At 39.4% G+C, this 14,007-nt stretch overlaps 1 protein-coding gene across 6 annotated transcripts; it reads right to left on the reverse strand.

Moving 5' to 3' along the window:
- Window positions 1-5,124: 5,124 nt before the first annotated feature.
- Window positions 5,125-13,388, reverse strand: PRPF38B (pre-mRNA processing factor 38B). Of its 6 annotated transcripts, XM_082462682.1 has the most exons (8): window positions 12,333-13,388; window positions 11,869-12,019; window positions 11,557-11,612; window positions 9,420-9,488; window positions 8,990-9,141; window positions 8,849-8,909; window positions 6,583-6,806; window positions 5,125-6,335 (listed from the first exon to the last, which is right to left on the reverse strand). In XM_082462682.1, exons 1-8 carry the CDS (start codon window positions 12,606-12,608, stop codon window positions 5,483-5,485), a joined length of 1,842 nt encoding a protein of 613 aa, XP_082318808.1. In that variant the 5' UTR covers window positions 12,609-13,388; the 3' UTR covers window positions 5,125-5,482. The 6 variants fall into 6 exon arrangements, with proteins under 6 accessions (XP_082318808.1, XP_082318803.1, XP_082318804.1 ...); XM_082462677.1 differs by lacking the exons at window positions 11,557-11,612; window positions 11,869-12,019 and having other exon boundaries at window positions 12,333-13,191; XM_082462678.1 differs by lacking the exons at window positions 11,869-12,019; window positions 12,333-13,388 and having other exon boundaries at window positions 9,410-9,488; window positions 11,557-11,596.
- Window positions 13,389-14,007: the final 619 nt, after the last annotated feature.

The following is a 14,007-nucleotide window of genomic DNA, read 5'->3' on the forward strand; positions in this document are numbered from 1 at the left end:
CAGCTAATCTTATAGTTTGGGGAAGAGAAGGCAGCAAGTATAGGGACTTTTCACTTGATAGTCTCTACGTGAAGTGAGTATGAGTATGGAGGTGGAGTAGGGGACTTAGGAAACTAGTGAAGATTTGAAATACCCATTGCAGGGGAAATAAAAAGAATTGTTTAGTGATATAGAAGGAACACAGAGTAGACTTGATTGTCCAGGAAAAGACTGGACACTGAGATTTATGGTTGTCCTCATTCATACTCCATTCTTCCACTATACCTGTACCTCCCCCTTTTGCTTTTGGGGAGACCATTTCTACCAAGGAAAAGGAATTGTACCTAGGACTTCTTTTTTGACTTCCTTGCCAAGTCCAATCAAGTAGATGACATTTTCTTACTGGTGCCGAGAGCAGATAAGAATTAAATGTCAAGGAAATTGACAGGAAGACCTTCACTGATCAGGGATCCCTGGTAGTTACAATAAAACAAACTAGAGTTAGGCTCATGGTTCCAAGGAAGAGAAACTCAGGCTATCTTATGGGAAACAGAGAAATTGCAAGAATACCCACTGACCATACTGGAAAACAAAAAACATTAGAAAGCCAGCAAGAAGCGAGGCAGCTTCAGGGTAGTTATTTATCGTGGTATCTCTTTCACATGAGCCTCTTCATATCACAACTATACAAGTCTTGTCCATTCTTCTAAGGACTGGACAATTCTTAGCTCTCAGTCAAAATTCTAGAAGGGGCCAGTCTGATTCACTTACATAATTCTCAACAAACTTACTGGGTTGAGTCCTTTATACCGGACTACATCAGGGGTTATCAACCAAACTAATGAAGTGGCTCCCTTATGATTGGTATCTTAATCCACTGTATCAGTCAGGGGTGATACAGAAAACACACAGTAATTTGAACAAGGAAAAGTTTATATAAAGCATTACTAACCAGCAACAGGGGATTAATTACTAAGGGTAAAGAAAGCTCTTAAGAATACAGAAATAGCGGCTATAGGAGCAGCCACTACCTCTAGGACTGAGGCAGAGGACCCAACGAAGGAGCAAATTTTGAAGTTTCCATTGCAAGGCTGAGATTCAGATTTTGTTGGAGAGGGTGTGGCTGCGACCCACTGAAGCCCAGGGCTGGAGAGGAGGGTGTGTCAACAAAACTAGTTAGGAAGCCACCTCACTGGGTGTGCCGAGACTTATTGAGAAGTTGCCAGCTGGTGCACCAGCAAGACATGCTGGGAAGCTGGCAGGGGGACCAGTGGACCTGCTGGGAAACACCCTCTTTTGAGGTGCCACTGGGTGTCCTACATGCCACTGGCCCCTACACACTGCAAAAGTAAGAAAAAAACACACCGAAAAGAAAACACACAAGAACCAGGAAGAGAAGCTCCTTTCTTCTGCAGCATCCCTTCAGCACCTTCTGACAAGCTTAACAAAACTTGCCAGCAAGCAAAAAATATTTAAAGGGCTCAGCTCCTGTATCACAAAGCAGAGCAATGAAGGGTGGACTTAGGAGCCAAGAAATAGACAACCGGCACATCCACAAATCAGTGGTGGTCCCTACACAAGGCTCAGTATAATCCAATTTCCCAGAACAGGGGTCAGAGACGGAGCACTTCATTCCGGAAGAAATGTTCACTGGATCAATACTTGGATTGGCTTAGATGAGTCCAGCATCTAAGAAATTTCCTCTTTTGGTTCTATTGAATATCAATGACACCGGTGATTACAGAATTTCTAAATAGGAGGGAAGGAGAGAGGGCAAGAGTACTTCTCTTGCCAGCAAGCACTGTCATTTTTTGTTTTCACTTAGTTTATTCAAAATGTTAGGAATTTATTTGTGGGTGGTGGCTAAATCCACTGACTCAATAGAGAAATAATTCAGCTTCAGAATGGCTAGAAAAAGTACTGACAAAGGAAAACAAGCTTTATAGACTAGCGGACTTTAGGTGCTTGCGTATCAGGGAAGCTTACATGAGGATTTTCCTGATTCTTTTTTTTTTTGGCCACACCACGCGGCTTGTGGGATTTTAGTTCCCCGACCAGGGATTGACCCCAGACCTTCGGCAGTGAGAGCAAGGAGTCCTAACCACTGGATTGCCAGGGAATTCCCTACTTTTCCTGATTCTTGTAATAAAACATCATGGCTTGTATGTTACATGAAATGCAAAAAAGATCAGCTGTTTATCTTGAACAAGTGTAACTCATTTTTCCAGTAGGCTGAAAAGACACCACCCCCCAAACCTGAATACATTTTACCTGTGCAATACATTATGGATCATGATTATGTAACAGAAATTCAACTATCAATGCTCTGAGAAACAGAATAATGGATTTCAAGTCAGCTACAATGGTATAGATTTCCAGTTGATTGTATTCATGCTGTCATGTTTCCTACAGTTGACAAATGTTGATGGCCAATGATCCTAAAGTGAAAAATGCCACTTCAGAACTATTTGCAAGGTTCAAGGAGATCTCACAGGATATGATGAAGGAATTTCAGAGACTATCAAGAAGTGTTCCTTCCCTATAAATTCAGCTCTACCTTTGATGCTGTCATTGGGTTAGCCATTCAAGGCTGAATCCAACATTAACAAGATGATAGAATCAGATCAGGACCAGAGCCAACTTAAAGTCCACCAGCTGAACAATATAATCAGTGAGAACTGACCAACTAGTCAGTTTATATCGAGGCTGCACACTGGAAATCAGCTGAAAAACTTATAAACTGCGTGTCTGGGCCTCATTTCCAACTGTTCAAATCAAAAACTACTTCTATTCATAAAGAATAACTTTCAGGGGGGAGGGAATTAAGTGAATGACATTAGCTTTTTTCCCCTCCCACTTTGTCTTTTAAGTAAAAAACACCCCAGCAGCCATTGCCTTTGGGACACCCTCAGGTCCCAAATTTACTGTTTATTCCTAACTACAAAATACCTAATCACAGATTGAAAAATCTGTAGCTTTCATTAGATTCCTAAATAGTGGCCTATAACAGGTTAAGAACCACTACCTTAGAAGAACTAAATCCAACTGATAGATTATAAATTGGGGAGTATTAAAATGCAAATTTTGTATTTAAATCTCAAGACTGATAATATACTAGCTCATGTATAGGATTTAATTGCAAATTGAACATTAGAAAACAGATGAAACATACTGATACATGGAAAGGTGAAATCATTTTAATAAGTTGAGAAAACTGGATGGAGGCTGCTAGTTATATTAAACTATCAAAAGCTTTTTAAGTTTTGTCAGATTGCAATAAACAATCCTGAGACATCTTTCAGAGCCACTTGTTTTTGCAGTCTTTTAGAAAGCTACTCTCCAAATTAAGTCATGCATATAACCGGCATTAACTAGTATTATTTACATGTTCTATATACCAAAATGCTCCTCAAAAGCAAACTTTAAAAAAAAATCATAGGAAATCAAATGCTGTGTGATATTTTTGCTTCTATTTAAAATAGTTTCCACTTTTTACCAAAACACACCACTGAATTAATTATATTTCAGGTAGAACTATATTCAAAGGAGTAGCACCATCCATTCAGGTATGCTAAAATTTTCAAAGATAAATCTATTGGCTTTCATCACTCAGGAACAGTTTCTAATTTCTACATGTGTAGTGTTAATTCACTTGATGCTCAGTTTAAAAGATGACTGAATACTCTTAAAAGAAAAAACATAGCATTTTCATAGAAGAATTCCTTCATTTAATGAGATTTTTCTGGAGTTAGGTAGGTACAAATGTTAAGCCCACATATGAAGGACTTTTCCAAATGTACTCCTTTGTTCCATTTAACACTTTTTGCAAGGTGGCTTCTGGGTACCCATCAGTTGGCCAATATGAACAGTGAGATAAAAAAAAATGTTAATATGGTATACACTGCGAGGAGACTCACTTTTAGTCCTAGCAATGACTGAACAAATCACTTTGGACCTCTATTTCTCTGTGCAAAAGAGAAATGGATGAGTTATCTTTTAAAAGTTCCTTCAAGTCCAAATTTTAAATGATTCTAATATGTAATCCAAGTGCAAAGTCCCTCAATAAGGACCTCTGATGTGAAACTAAGTAATCATCCAAAGAACAACCTAGTGACACACATAACACCCAAGGACAAAGGGAACTGCCATTAAGAACTGTAGTAAGGATTACTGGCTATCACATACATCCAATTCTATCTACACATTTAAAATTCACTTGTCATCTGGGCACTAAGATACCCCTCTACACAAAGTGTGACTCTACTAACATTCTATTTCCACAGTAAAAATACCTTATAAATGTTAACAAATGGGGGAAAGCCAACACCCAGGATAAAGGATTTAATCCAGTATTTATTCCACACTCATGATCCTTCTCTGTAATCAGAATATGTCATAAGAACAATCAAATAATTTGCTGATTATCTTAAATAATGCAGCATAGCATTACTTTTAATACTTCTCTGTTCTAGATTAAGTTTAAAAACTCAAACAGCAAACTTCATTATCAATAAAAAAAGTTTTGAATTTAAAAAAAGGACACTATATCAAGCTGTTTCATAATTTAAGTATTTTCCATTTATAAAAATGCTTTGGAAGCTTGAGGCTTACATCTATTTCTCTACTCATCTGCCCCACCTGCTCCCAATTTCACGTTAGTATAGGGTTGCTGCAAGAATGCTAGGCTTTAGACATTAATTTCTCCTTTTATATAGTACTTTAAACTCTGAAAAATTCAAGAAAAAGATTACATGTCATGTATTTTTTCAAATAAAAAAGGAAAACTAAGTGAATACATTTTAGGCATACTAATAGTGTCCCTCTGAGGTAGAATGCTAAAAGGACTTTTGATCAAATCACAGCCTAATTGAAACCTCTGCATCAGAAACTAACTTCTAAATTCTCTCTAAAGTTAACTGTGGAGAATATTAGGTTTAACATATTAACAAGAACCTTCCAAGATAATATACAGTGGACAAGAATGTTAATCCTACAACTGCTGCCTTCATGTAAACTGAAAGCACGAAATTCTCCTGTAATAGACATCCAAGATCCATTTTCATAGTTTTTAGCATTCTATTACGAAAAGCACAGTCATGCTAACTTCAGTACACAAACCATAATCCCACACCTACAAAACAAAAATAGAATTAGTGGCATTTTATTGCCTTATACAAATTTAACCAACATGGCAACCATGCCAACGGAATTAAAACATTTTCAGGACATATGTACAGACTGTACATCTCAAAAACAATTAAACAATAAAATGCAAGAACAATCTGTGCATCATGTATCAAACTCAACAGTTGGGTGAAAACATCAATGCAATAAATGGGATTACAAAGGCACTTCCCTACACAAAAGAGGAAATGAAAATGCAGCCTACAGGGAGCTTGAAGAGTGTGTAACTACTGCACAATCTCAACTTGGGAGGAAAAAAAAAAGCAGATTTAACCCAACATTTATAGGATTCAATGTGATCCACTTTTACAAAAAATTTTCACACAGTCTCATCTTTGTTTTTATGTTGTTTTTCTTGGCTCTCTGATTCTATACTTTGGCTCCTTCGGGGATCATGTTTGTCAGACTGGTCCTTACTATCACTGTGATCTCGTTTGTGGGAACGTTCTTTGCTTCTGCTACGCTTCCTAGACTTTTCTTTGCTGGGGCTATGTTCCCGTTTTCTTGATTTTTCAACACTGTCAGTTCTTCCTTGACTGCCACTTCTACTCCGTTTATTTGATTTTTCTTTACTTTCATTTTTATGTTTACTTGATTTCTCTTTGCTCCTGCTTCTACTTCGTTTCCCTGCATTTCTACTTCTACTCCTACTTCTATGTTTTCTTTCTCTGCTTCTACTTCTACTATGTTTTTTCTCTTTCTTGGAATCTTTTTTGTCATCTCTATGCCGCCTATCATCTTTGTCTTCTTTATATTTCTTTTCTTCTACCTCACCCCTACTTCTCCGTTCCTTGGACCGTTCTCTTGATCTCTCCTTTTCTCGGTCATTACCTCTTTCCTTATCATAGTCACGATCTCGTCTCCTACCTCTCTCATTTTCTTTCTCTCTTTCCCGATCCCTGTCCCTTCTATCCCCTTTCCTATCACGACTTCGACTACGGCTTCTATGTCCTTCCCTACTCCTGCTATGCCTGCGTTCTAGCCCCCGATCAATACTTCGGGATCTTCGCCTTTCTTTTTCCCTTTCTTTGGCTTCACGCTCTAGTCGCTGGCGTTCTTTCTCTCTTTCTAATTCTCGGTCAAAACTAGAAGACCCATGGCCCTCCCGATGATGGCTTCTACTTCTGGATCTTCTTGGGGACCTCCGTGGACTCAGTGATCTCCTTGGAGACCTAATATTTAGGAAAGTGGGGGAGGGGGAGAAAAAAACTTGAATGAATGAAACATACCATAAAAATTTAACTTCCATCATTGTTACATGCTAAGAATAATTAAAGCAAAATATTTGCCTGTTCTCATTTACAGATGCATAATTTTGTTGAAAATGCCCTGAAGGGCAGAAACTGGGGAAAAGGTGACAAATAGAATCTTTGTGTAAGGCATATTTTAAAAATAAGTGTAACTCAAGAGTTACATCACCTTGAACGCCTGCGTTCAACATGTCTGTCTATTTCCTCAGCACTTTCCTTTCCATCTTTCTTGATTTTTCTTGGTCGGGTTTTAATCTGTTGATCGATATTCTTCTGAACTGGAACCGGAATTCTTGGAAACAAGGTAGAAAACCACTCCAGTTTTGTGAGAAAAGACCGTAGCATTTCTCCAATGGTCATTACACAGCCTCCACCAGCCTTCACATCTAGGTCCTACAGAAACACAAAAGATACCCTGGCCGTCAAAAAAAATTATCTCAATAAACACAAGAATACTATAAAAATATAACCATCTTTGGAATCTCAAATACAAAAAAATTCTAACAGAAAAATTTCAATTTGTGTACCTTTCTAATCTGGTAATGAATGATACAGAGAAATATCTGGGCTTAGTGTGTGCATGCAGGTGAGAACAAACCCTGCAGCCTCATGGACAGAAAGAGAAGTGACTTCACTCAGTTAACAAGAATATGAAACACCCCCCTACATTACTCAACTATTTGGAACAATCAACAATTTACATTCCACATACCTACTAAGTATATACTTTATTTCTGTGGACACGTTTGCACACATCATTCCTAGCAGTGTAACCTAGCTACATATGAACTACTTCAAACAATTCCTGTCTAAAGATTATCTTTTAAAAGCTCTAATATAAAATGAAGCCCTAATAAAACTGGAAGCAATAGCAAACCAACTGCCATGAAGCAGTGAGGTTTCTAATTTAGAGTTATGTAGAAAATAAATAAATGAACAAATAATTGGAAACGCATAATCCATGATGACCATTGTCTCTGAAAAGGGTCATTACCGCATGAAGGCCTTCTTGCTATGCCCTCTCACAGCTCAGGACATGTTAGTCAGCTATTGTCAGTCCCAAACCTATAGTGCAAGCACACAAGGAAAGTGAGATTTGTTATCTAAACAGGAAAACAAGAGCTAAAGGTAAAACTGCTTGCACTCACACACATTTAAGTGTTCAGATATACAGTATTTCCAAATATAATCGCTGCAGATATCTAAGGAAGAAAACAATAAGTTAGCTTAAACAGAGAGCCTCAGGTTTGTAAACACAATAAAAAACAGATTAAACAGAAGCATTCAGAAACAAGCCTAATACCAATTATGAAGCGGGACATGCTTTTTAAATATAGGAGGGAAAAGTGCCTCAGCCTGAAAAATCTCATCTAAAAAGAAAAAAACTTTATAGATTGTGATTTATCACCTAACACACTTTTGGCCTCTTCTGAGATATTAAACAGCTCGTAAATAGGCCAAAAAAATGCAGAGAAAAATTCTCCATGTCTACATGAGTGAGATTTTTTTTAGCTATGCATGTAATAATAAAAACACACCAGAAAGATTTCCATTAGAACTATCCTTTAATTCAACCAATTCTTTGGATAAACGTTTTAAACAGGTCGACTAAAACACCACTCAGTTTACTTTATGAACCTTAAAACATAAAGTAGTGGTGGGGATTGATATATGGACAACAGTGCTCATTGTTAAGATCCTTTTGAGATCTTGGACTTTAATACATGTATGATTTAAATCTGACACAGTAATGTTTTCTAAGGTAACTTTCTGAACATATGTAACAAGCTCAACCTTATTAAGCCTGAATGGCAAGCTAGTTTCATAATTAAAAAAAATTCTAAACTATTAAAGAAGGTTTCCTTCTAACTTTATAAAAATGTATAGTATAAAAGAGTTAGAAAGCTGGAATTGAAATATTTTGATCACCTCAAACAAGTCATCTAAACCCTCAGCCTACTTAAGTTCCACCCAGCTCCTCAATTCTGCATCCCTATGCAAGTGGGAGTATTAATGTTTGGAAGAAGTTCCAGGATAAAGAACTGAAAAGTTCCAGGAAAAAAACCAATAATTAATATTTCTATGTGCATGTCTTACCATCTCAATCTTGAGCATGGCCAATTTTAAAAACTCACTATCAACTGTACAAGTCAAGATCGGTACAATACACAGAACACAATTAGGAAGAGAAAATTTTTAATAGTTACCAAAATACATCTAAACAATTTTGAAATGTGAAAATCAAACTTAAGAAATTTAACCTAAGACATATAAAATCCACCCCAATCTTAGTAACAGGACATTAATTCCAAAAGTATGTGAGTGAAATTAAATTTAAGCACAGAAAATTCTGGAAGATGTTAAACCACCAATATATAAAAGATTATTAAAAAATGAGAGTAATCAGAAGAAAACTATTACCCTTGTTGACATACCTCTTCATCATCAAGGAAGGATTCAAACCAATCCCATAGATCTGTAGGGGGCTGTGTGTACCTAGAATTATGAAAGAGTGATTAAGCTTAGGTCAATTAAAATGAGATATTTATTGAAAATGTAGAGAAATGCAGGCTCACCTTATATACATAAATCCAAGGGCTCTAATATATGGAGAGTCTGTGTGTGTTATAAGACCCATCACTTGCTTGCGAGTTAACTTCAGAGTAAATAATTTGTATAACAGGCAAAAAGCTGTAGAAACAATTCCTCCTGTCCCAACGCCTCGAACCTTTAAGGAAAGGAATTAAGAAAGAGTTGTAAAATAATTAACAAAAATACTTAAAACCAACTGATTAATCCTGTTAGGTATTAATAACAAGATATAATCCAGAACTGAAAACAGAGCATAAGAAAATGTTTTTCTAACCCCACGGAACATTTGAATTTAGATTTTTAAAAAACAAACTAATTGTAATTTGGTATGAAACTGAACGACTTTCAGTTTTCTGAACATAAACTTAATTATCAGACACAGAAAAACTGAAAAATGCACGTACTTCTACTTACCCCTCCGCACATCCCTGTTTGGCCAGCTGTTTTCCTGCTTCCTTTCTCCCATGGTTCAACATGTGTGACCTGAAAATAGAAAAGAGAAACACAACAAACATTCATACTTCGAATTTTTTTAAACAGTATGATTCGAGTAAACCCCAATCCATAATAGAGCAGCTCTTCTAAAAGTCTGTAAGTTGGGTATTTTGACATGATGTATGTATTTTGTTTACACACATTAAGTATGTAAACCATCTTTGAAAACTGCTTATTTAAATAGCATCAATAAAGCTACTAGGGTTTAACAAAACCTCAACAGGCTTACAGCAGAAATCCCATTAAAGTAGCTTTGTAGAGAGCACATACATGTGGAGACAGGAAACGTCTAGTCTCATACACTTGTAAAAAAAAAAAATGATAATCAATTTTGTATTTTATTATGAATTGCTTAAAAAATAATTCTCATTTTAAAATGGATTTAATGCTCCAACTTAAAGCAAAAAGTATTAACAAAGTTTAAGTATTTATTCCAAAAAAACCTTTCAAATAAGCTTAATATTTCAATTTTATGGTGATTTAAAATTCCACATTATAAAATAAGGAAGAAACTTGAAGAAAGCATGCTAAAACAGTAACAGAAATTACTTCTGATGCAAAATCATGGAACCTTATTCACACATTTTTTTAAAACCACAATCAGGCATTATGTTCATTCCTGATTGAAGATGAAGTTACAAAGGCCATACCTACACGTATGTCATTCTTGTTACTGTATACTTTATTTTCAGCCTAATTATAGGAACTAATTCAATTTTTTCCCAGAATATAAACTGTATCAAAAACTGAGTAACTGTGACTTGTTATGTTGAGTATACTCAAAAATACAGGTCTTTGCTAAGGTGGGGCACCCTATAAAAACCACATACTTCACCTAAAAACAGCAAAGAAAGAATATTAGCTCTACAACAGATATGACAAAGGTATTTTAGAAAGATAAGATCCATATTTGTTTCTCAACTTGAAACAACAAAAATGAAATCCTGTTTGTTCATTATGTATTTCTAAAACTTTATTTCCACCCACCCATGATTACACGCCATAGTCTTTTTCAGTGGCTTCAGACAGAAAAGCATGCACTTAAATGTAAGCACTACACTATTTTGTTCAGTGTACTACTGCACTGCTTTACTGTTTAATCTTCTTCCCCCAGCTTGCTGTAAAAAAGATGTTTCAGTTCCTTAAAGGCTAACCAAAGGGGTGGATGCCATACAAAATCAAGTTACAAAATTGGAAGCCTACGTATTTCAATGATTATTTGACATGGACAACAAAACCCCAGTCTTTAGTTTTATAACTAAATTTAAGTAATTTGTAGTAGAATCTTAAGTGTTTCAAAACACAGTATGTGAAATTTGAAAACAAGCTTTTCCTCTATTGCATTAACACCTGCCTACGTTATTAAACAGAACCTGCCACAAAAAGAGCAGGAACTCTATTTTCAACTGATTGAAGTTTACTACATAAATAAAGCTAAGGGTTAAATATTCGCCATATTGTATCCATTCTGAAAAAGGCCTTACCTTTTAAAAAAACTAGTTCACAGTATTACAATTACTTACAATACTCTTGTAAGAGAACACCAAAATTTCAGTTTACTTTATATACCCAAAGTTGAACTGTATTCTCAAAATAAGATCTTCTATCAAAAGTAACTAATATCTCAAAATCCCTCAGTAGGCCTTAATTGGGGAAAAGGTGGACAAAACAAAACCTAAAAGCAAATAAAGAAAATTTCCTTAACACCTCTACAGATATAGTCAGGTCACGGAAAATACTTTATGTGGTCTGTCAAGTGTTTTTAAGAGTCAATACAGGCAAAACGGATTGTATTACATCAGATGTCCTAGTTTAAGTATTTAAAGATTGTTAAGACTTATTAATATCCTTTAAAATATAAATTTACCTTAGGAGGCCTGGAATATATTTTTAAAACTACATAATTTGCAGGTAAGTGGAGAAAACCTACCAAATTCGTGAGGAAAAGACCAAAACCAATGGCCAAAAAAAAAAAAAAAAAAAAAAAATCTAATTAGCCGTTCATTTAACCAGGGAAATGCATTTATGGCGATTGAGCATGATTAATAATGCATACCTCTACCTGCGACCCTGGGCTGCTCCGAGCCTCGCTGCAAGACTGAGTCAATCCTGCTAACGAAACAAGAACTGAGACAAGAGTGCAGTGAGGAGGCGCCAGGTGAGCTCCCCAGCACAGCCAAGCCAGCACCGACCCTGCCGCAGAAGCCCAGGGCCCAGATAATTCTAAATAAGCCCAATGCACAGGTGACTGAGACCACTTACTCCTGACTTCCTGCTGCGAAAATTTCCAGACCTTCGGTACATCTTTTTCCACTTGTACCTCTCCACCCTCAACCCTCCCACCCCACCCGACAAACACACTGACCACTTCCCTGTCTGGATCGGATAGTGAATACCAACAACACGAGGCCAACACTGAAGTCAATACACGCCCTGGCCCGGGGTGAGCGGGAGAAGCACCAACAAGTTGGCGCCGCCGAGTAGATCCACGTCAAAATAAATAAATTTAAAGCTGTAAACTGGAGAGACTTCAGTTACTCGTTTCTCCTCTCCCCTACTCCTCCCGTCCAACTCCCCCCCAGGGGCGGGCTGGAGATTGGGGGAGGAGAGATCAATGGCGGCGGGCTCTCCCGGCCCTAAAAATCTGAAAAGGAAATGAGAGGGCGGCCCCAGTTTGACCCCTCCCTGGCGGACTACTGGCCACAGCTTCCCCCTCCGCCCAACCCTCCCCCACCTACAAATGATCAGACCTCGGGGGCCGCCTCCGCCCGTTTCCTCCGTACCCCCTCCTCGGAACTTAGTCCCCACCTCCCAGGTCCAGACGCTTCGTACCTTAAAGTAGATCTCGTCCACCACCTCGTGGTAGGTCTTGAGCTCGTAGAGCTGCACTTTGAAGTAAGGCGACGACAGGATATTGGTCAAGATCATGGGGTTGAGATTCATAGTCTTTTCGTTGCCCCACAGCGGCAGCACATTGCCCTGCTTGCCCGAGACTGCCGGCTTGGTGGCGCCACCGCCGCCGCACTGCTGCTGCTGCTGGGCCGCGGCTGCGGCCGCCTGGTGCTGCGGCTGCGAGTTGCCTGTCAGCGCGGGGCTGTTGTTAGCCATGTTGCGGCGGAAGGAAGGAGGGAGGGAGAAGGGAGGGGGAGGGGGCCAAGCTCAATCTCGCTCTTCGGGACAACGGTCCGGGACCCTACTCCATGGAACGCCGTCGGAAGATGGGGCCTCCTCGCTGTGCCCCAGCCGGGTGAGGGAAGGCAACAAGGACACCGACGAATGGACCCCGGATCGAGAGCAGAGGCCGAATCGCGGGCCGCGAGGACTCCAAGCAGAAAGCGAGCCGGCGGCCTGGGAGCGCGATCTCTTCCGCCAACTGCCCCTGGGAACAAGATGGCGGCCCCGGCGGATGTGACGCCACACGCCCCAGAGTTCCAAGCTTAGCCGGCGGCCAATCAGTGACGCCCAGGGGGGCTGGCGATTCCTCTTCCTAGTTCCGCACGTTTCGTGCAAGCTGTGGTCACGGCGCTGGCCTCAGCTGCTTAACTCTTAGGACGTTTGTGCTCGGAATTTGGGGGCCGGGGTGGGGTTTTTAGGTCCAATTTGTATGTTTTAATGTTTGGACTGCGGCCCCGGTTTCTCCTGTCGGAAGCCGAGCAGGGAAGGCGTTCGCATGGCTGTGTGCTGGCAAATTCGTGACTCTTGACTCCTGTGGAGTAACCGAGTCTCCTGAGTTCACAGTTTTCGTATTCTCTGGAAGGGCTGATAGGACCTCACACCTTCATGTGATTCCAATGCAAAGTCTTTCTGTCCTCCGCTAGGCTGTAGTGTCCGACTGGAGATCTTATTATTTGAGCCTAAATTTATTCAACAGTAAGGGGATAACGTCTTGCTTGGCTGTTAAAAAAGCATTTTAGCATTAAAAGAGCCACTGTACCTGTAGCGCCATTTGTTACATGACTTATTTTTTTTTTTATTTTTATTTATTTATTTATGGCTGTGTTGGGTCTTCGTTTCTGTGCGAGGGCTTTCTCCAGTTGCGGCAAGCGGGGGCCACTCTTCATCGCGGTGCGCGGGCCTCTCACTATCGTGGCCTCACTTGTTGCAGAGCACAGGCTCCAGACGCGCAGGCTCAGTAATTGTGGCTCACGGGCCTAGTTGCTCCGCGGCATGTGGGATCTTCCCAGACCAGGGCTCGACCCCGTGTCCCCTGCATTGGCAGGCAGATTCTCAACCACTGCGCCACCAGGGAAGCCCATGTTACATGACTTCTTTCCTCCCTACTCGAGTACTTCCATTCTGCGGATGCATTCTGAGTGAATGGGGATAGAGGAGGTGGAAGAAGGTGGTGGGTACGAGAATGAGTCAGAATCGGTCTCATCTCTCAAAAGCTACTGTTAACCTAGAGAAGATTCATGGTGTTTGGGAGCTAAGAGGAGGCTACAAAAGGCACTGAAGTTTCTGCAGGTATTCATGGACTGGGCAGTTTTATTGACAGCAGCCTGAGTAT

This window comes from Balaenoptera physalus (assembly GCF_965194825.1).
Source record: "Balaenoptera physalus genome assembly, chromosome: 1".
Lineage (NCBI taxonomy): Eukaryota > Metazoa > Chordata > Mammalia > Artiodactyla > Balaenopteridae > Balaenoptera > Balaenoptera physalus.

What these genes read in the sequence shown, in the direction of transcription:
- PRPF38B (XM_082462682.1), bottom strand. Translation starts at nt 12,608, where the DNA reads ATGGCTAACAACAGCCCCGCGCTGACAGGCAACTCGCAGCCGCAGCAC. An exon ending in GCCCAGGGTCGCAGGTAGAG is followed by an intron (nt 9,489 to 11,556) that starts GTATGCATTATT and finishes TTCTATTTTCAG; the next exon opens with GTCACACATGTTGAACCATG. An exon ending in AAACAGGGATGTGCGGAGGG is followed by an intron (nt 9,142 to 9,419) that starts GTAAGTAGAAGT and finishes CTTTCCTTAAAG; the next exon opens with GTTCGAGGCGTTGGGACAGG.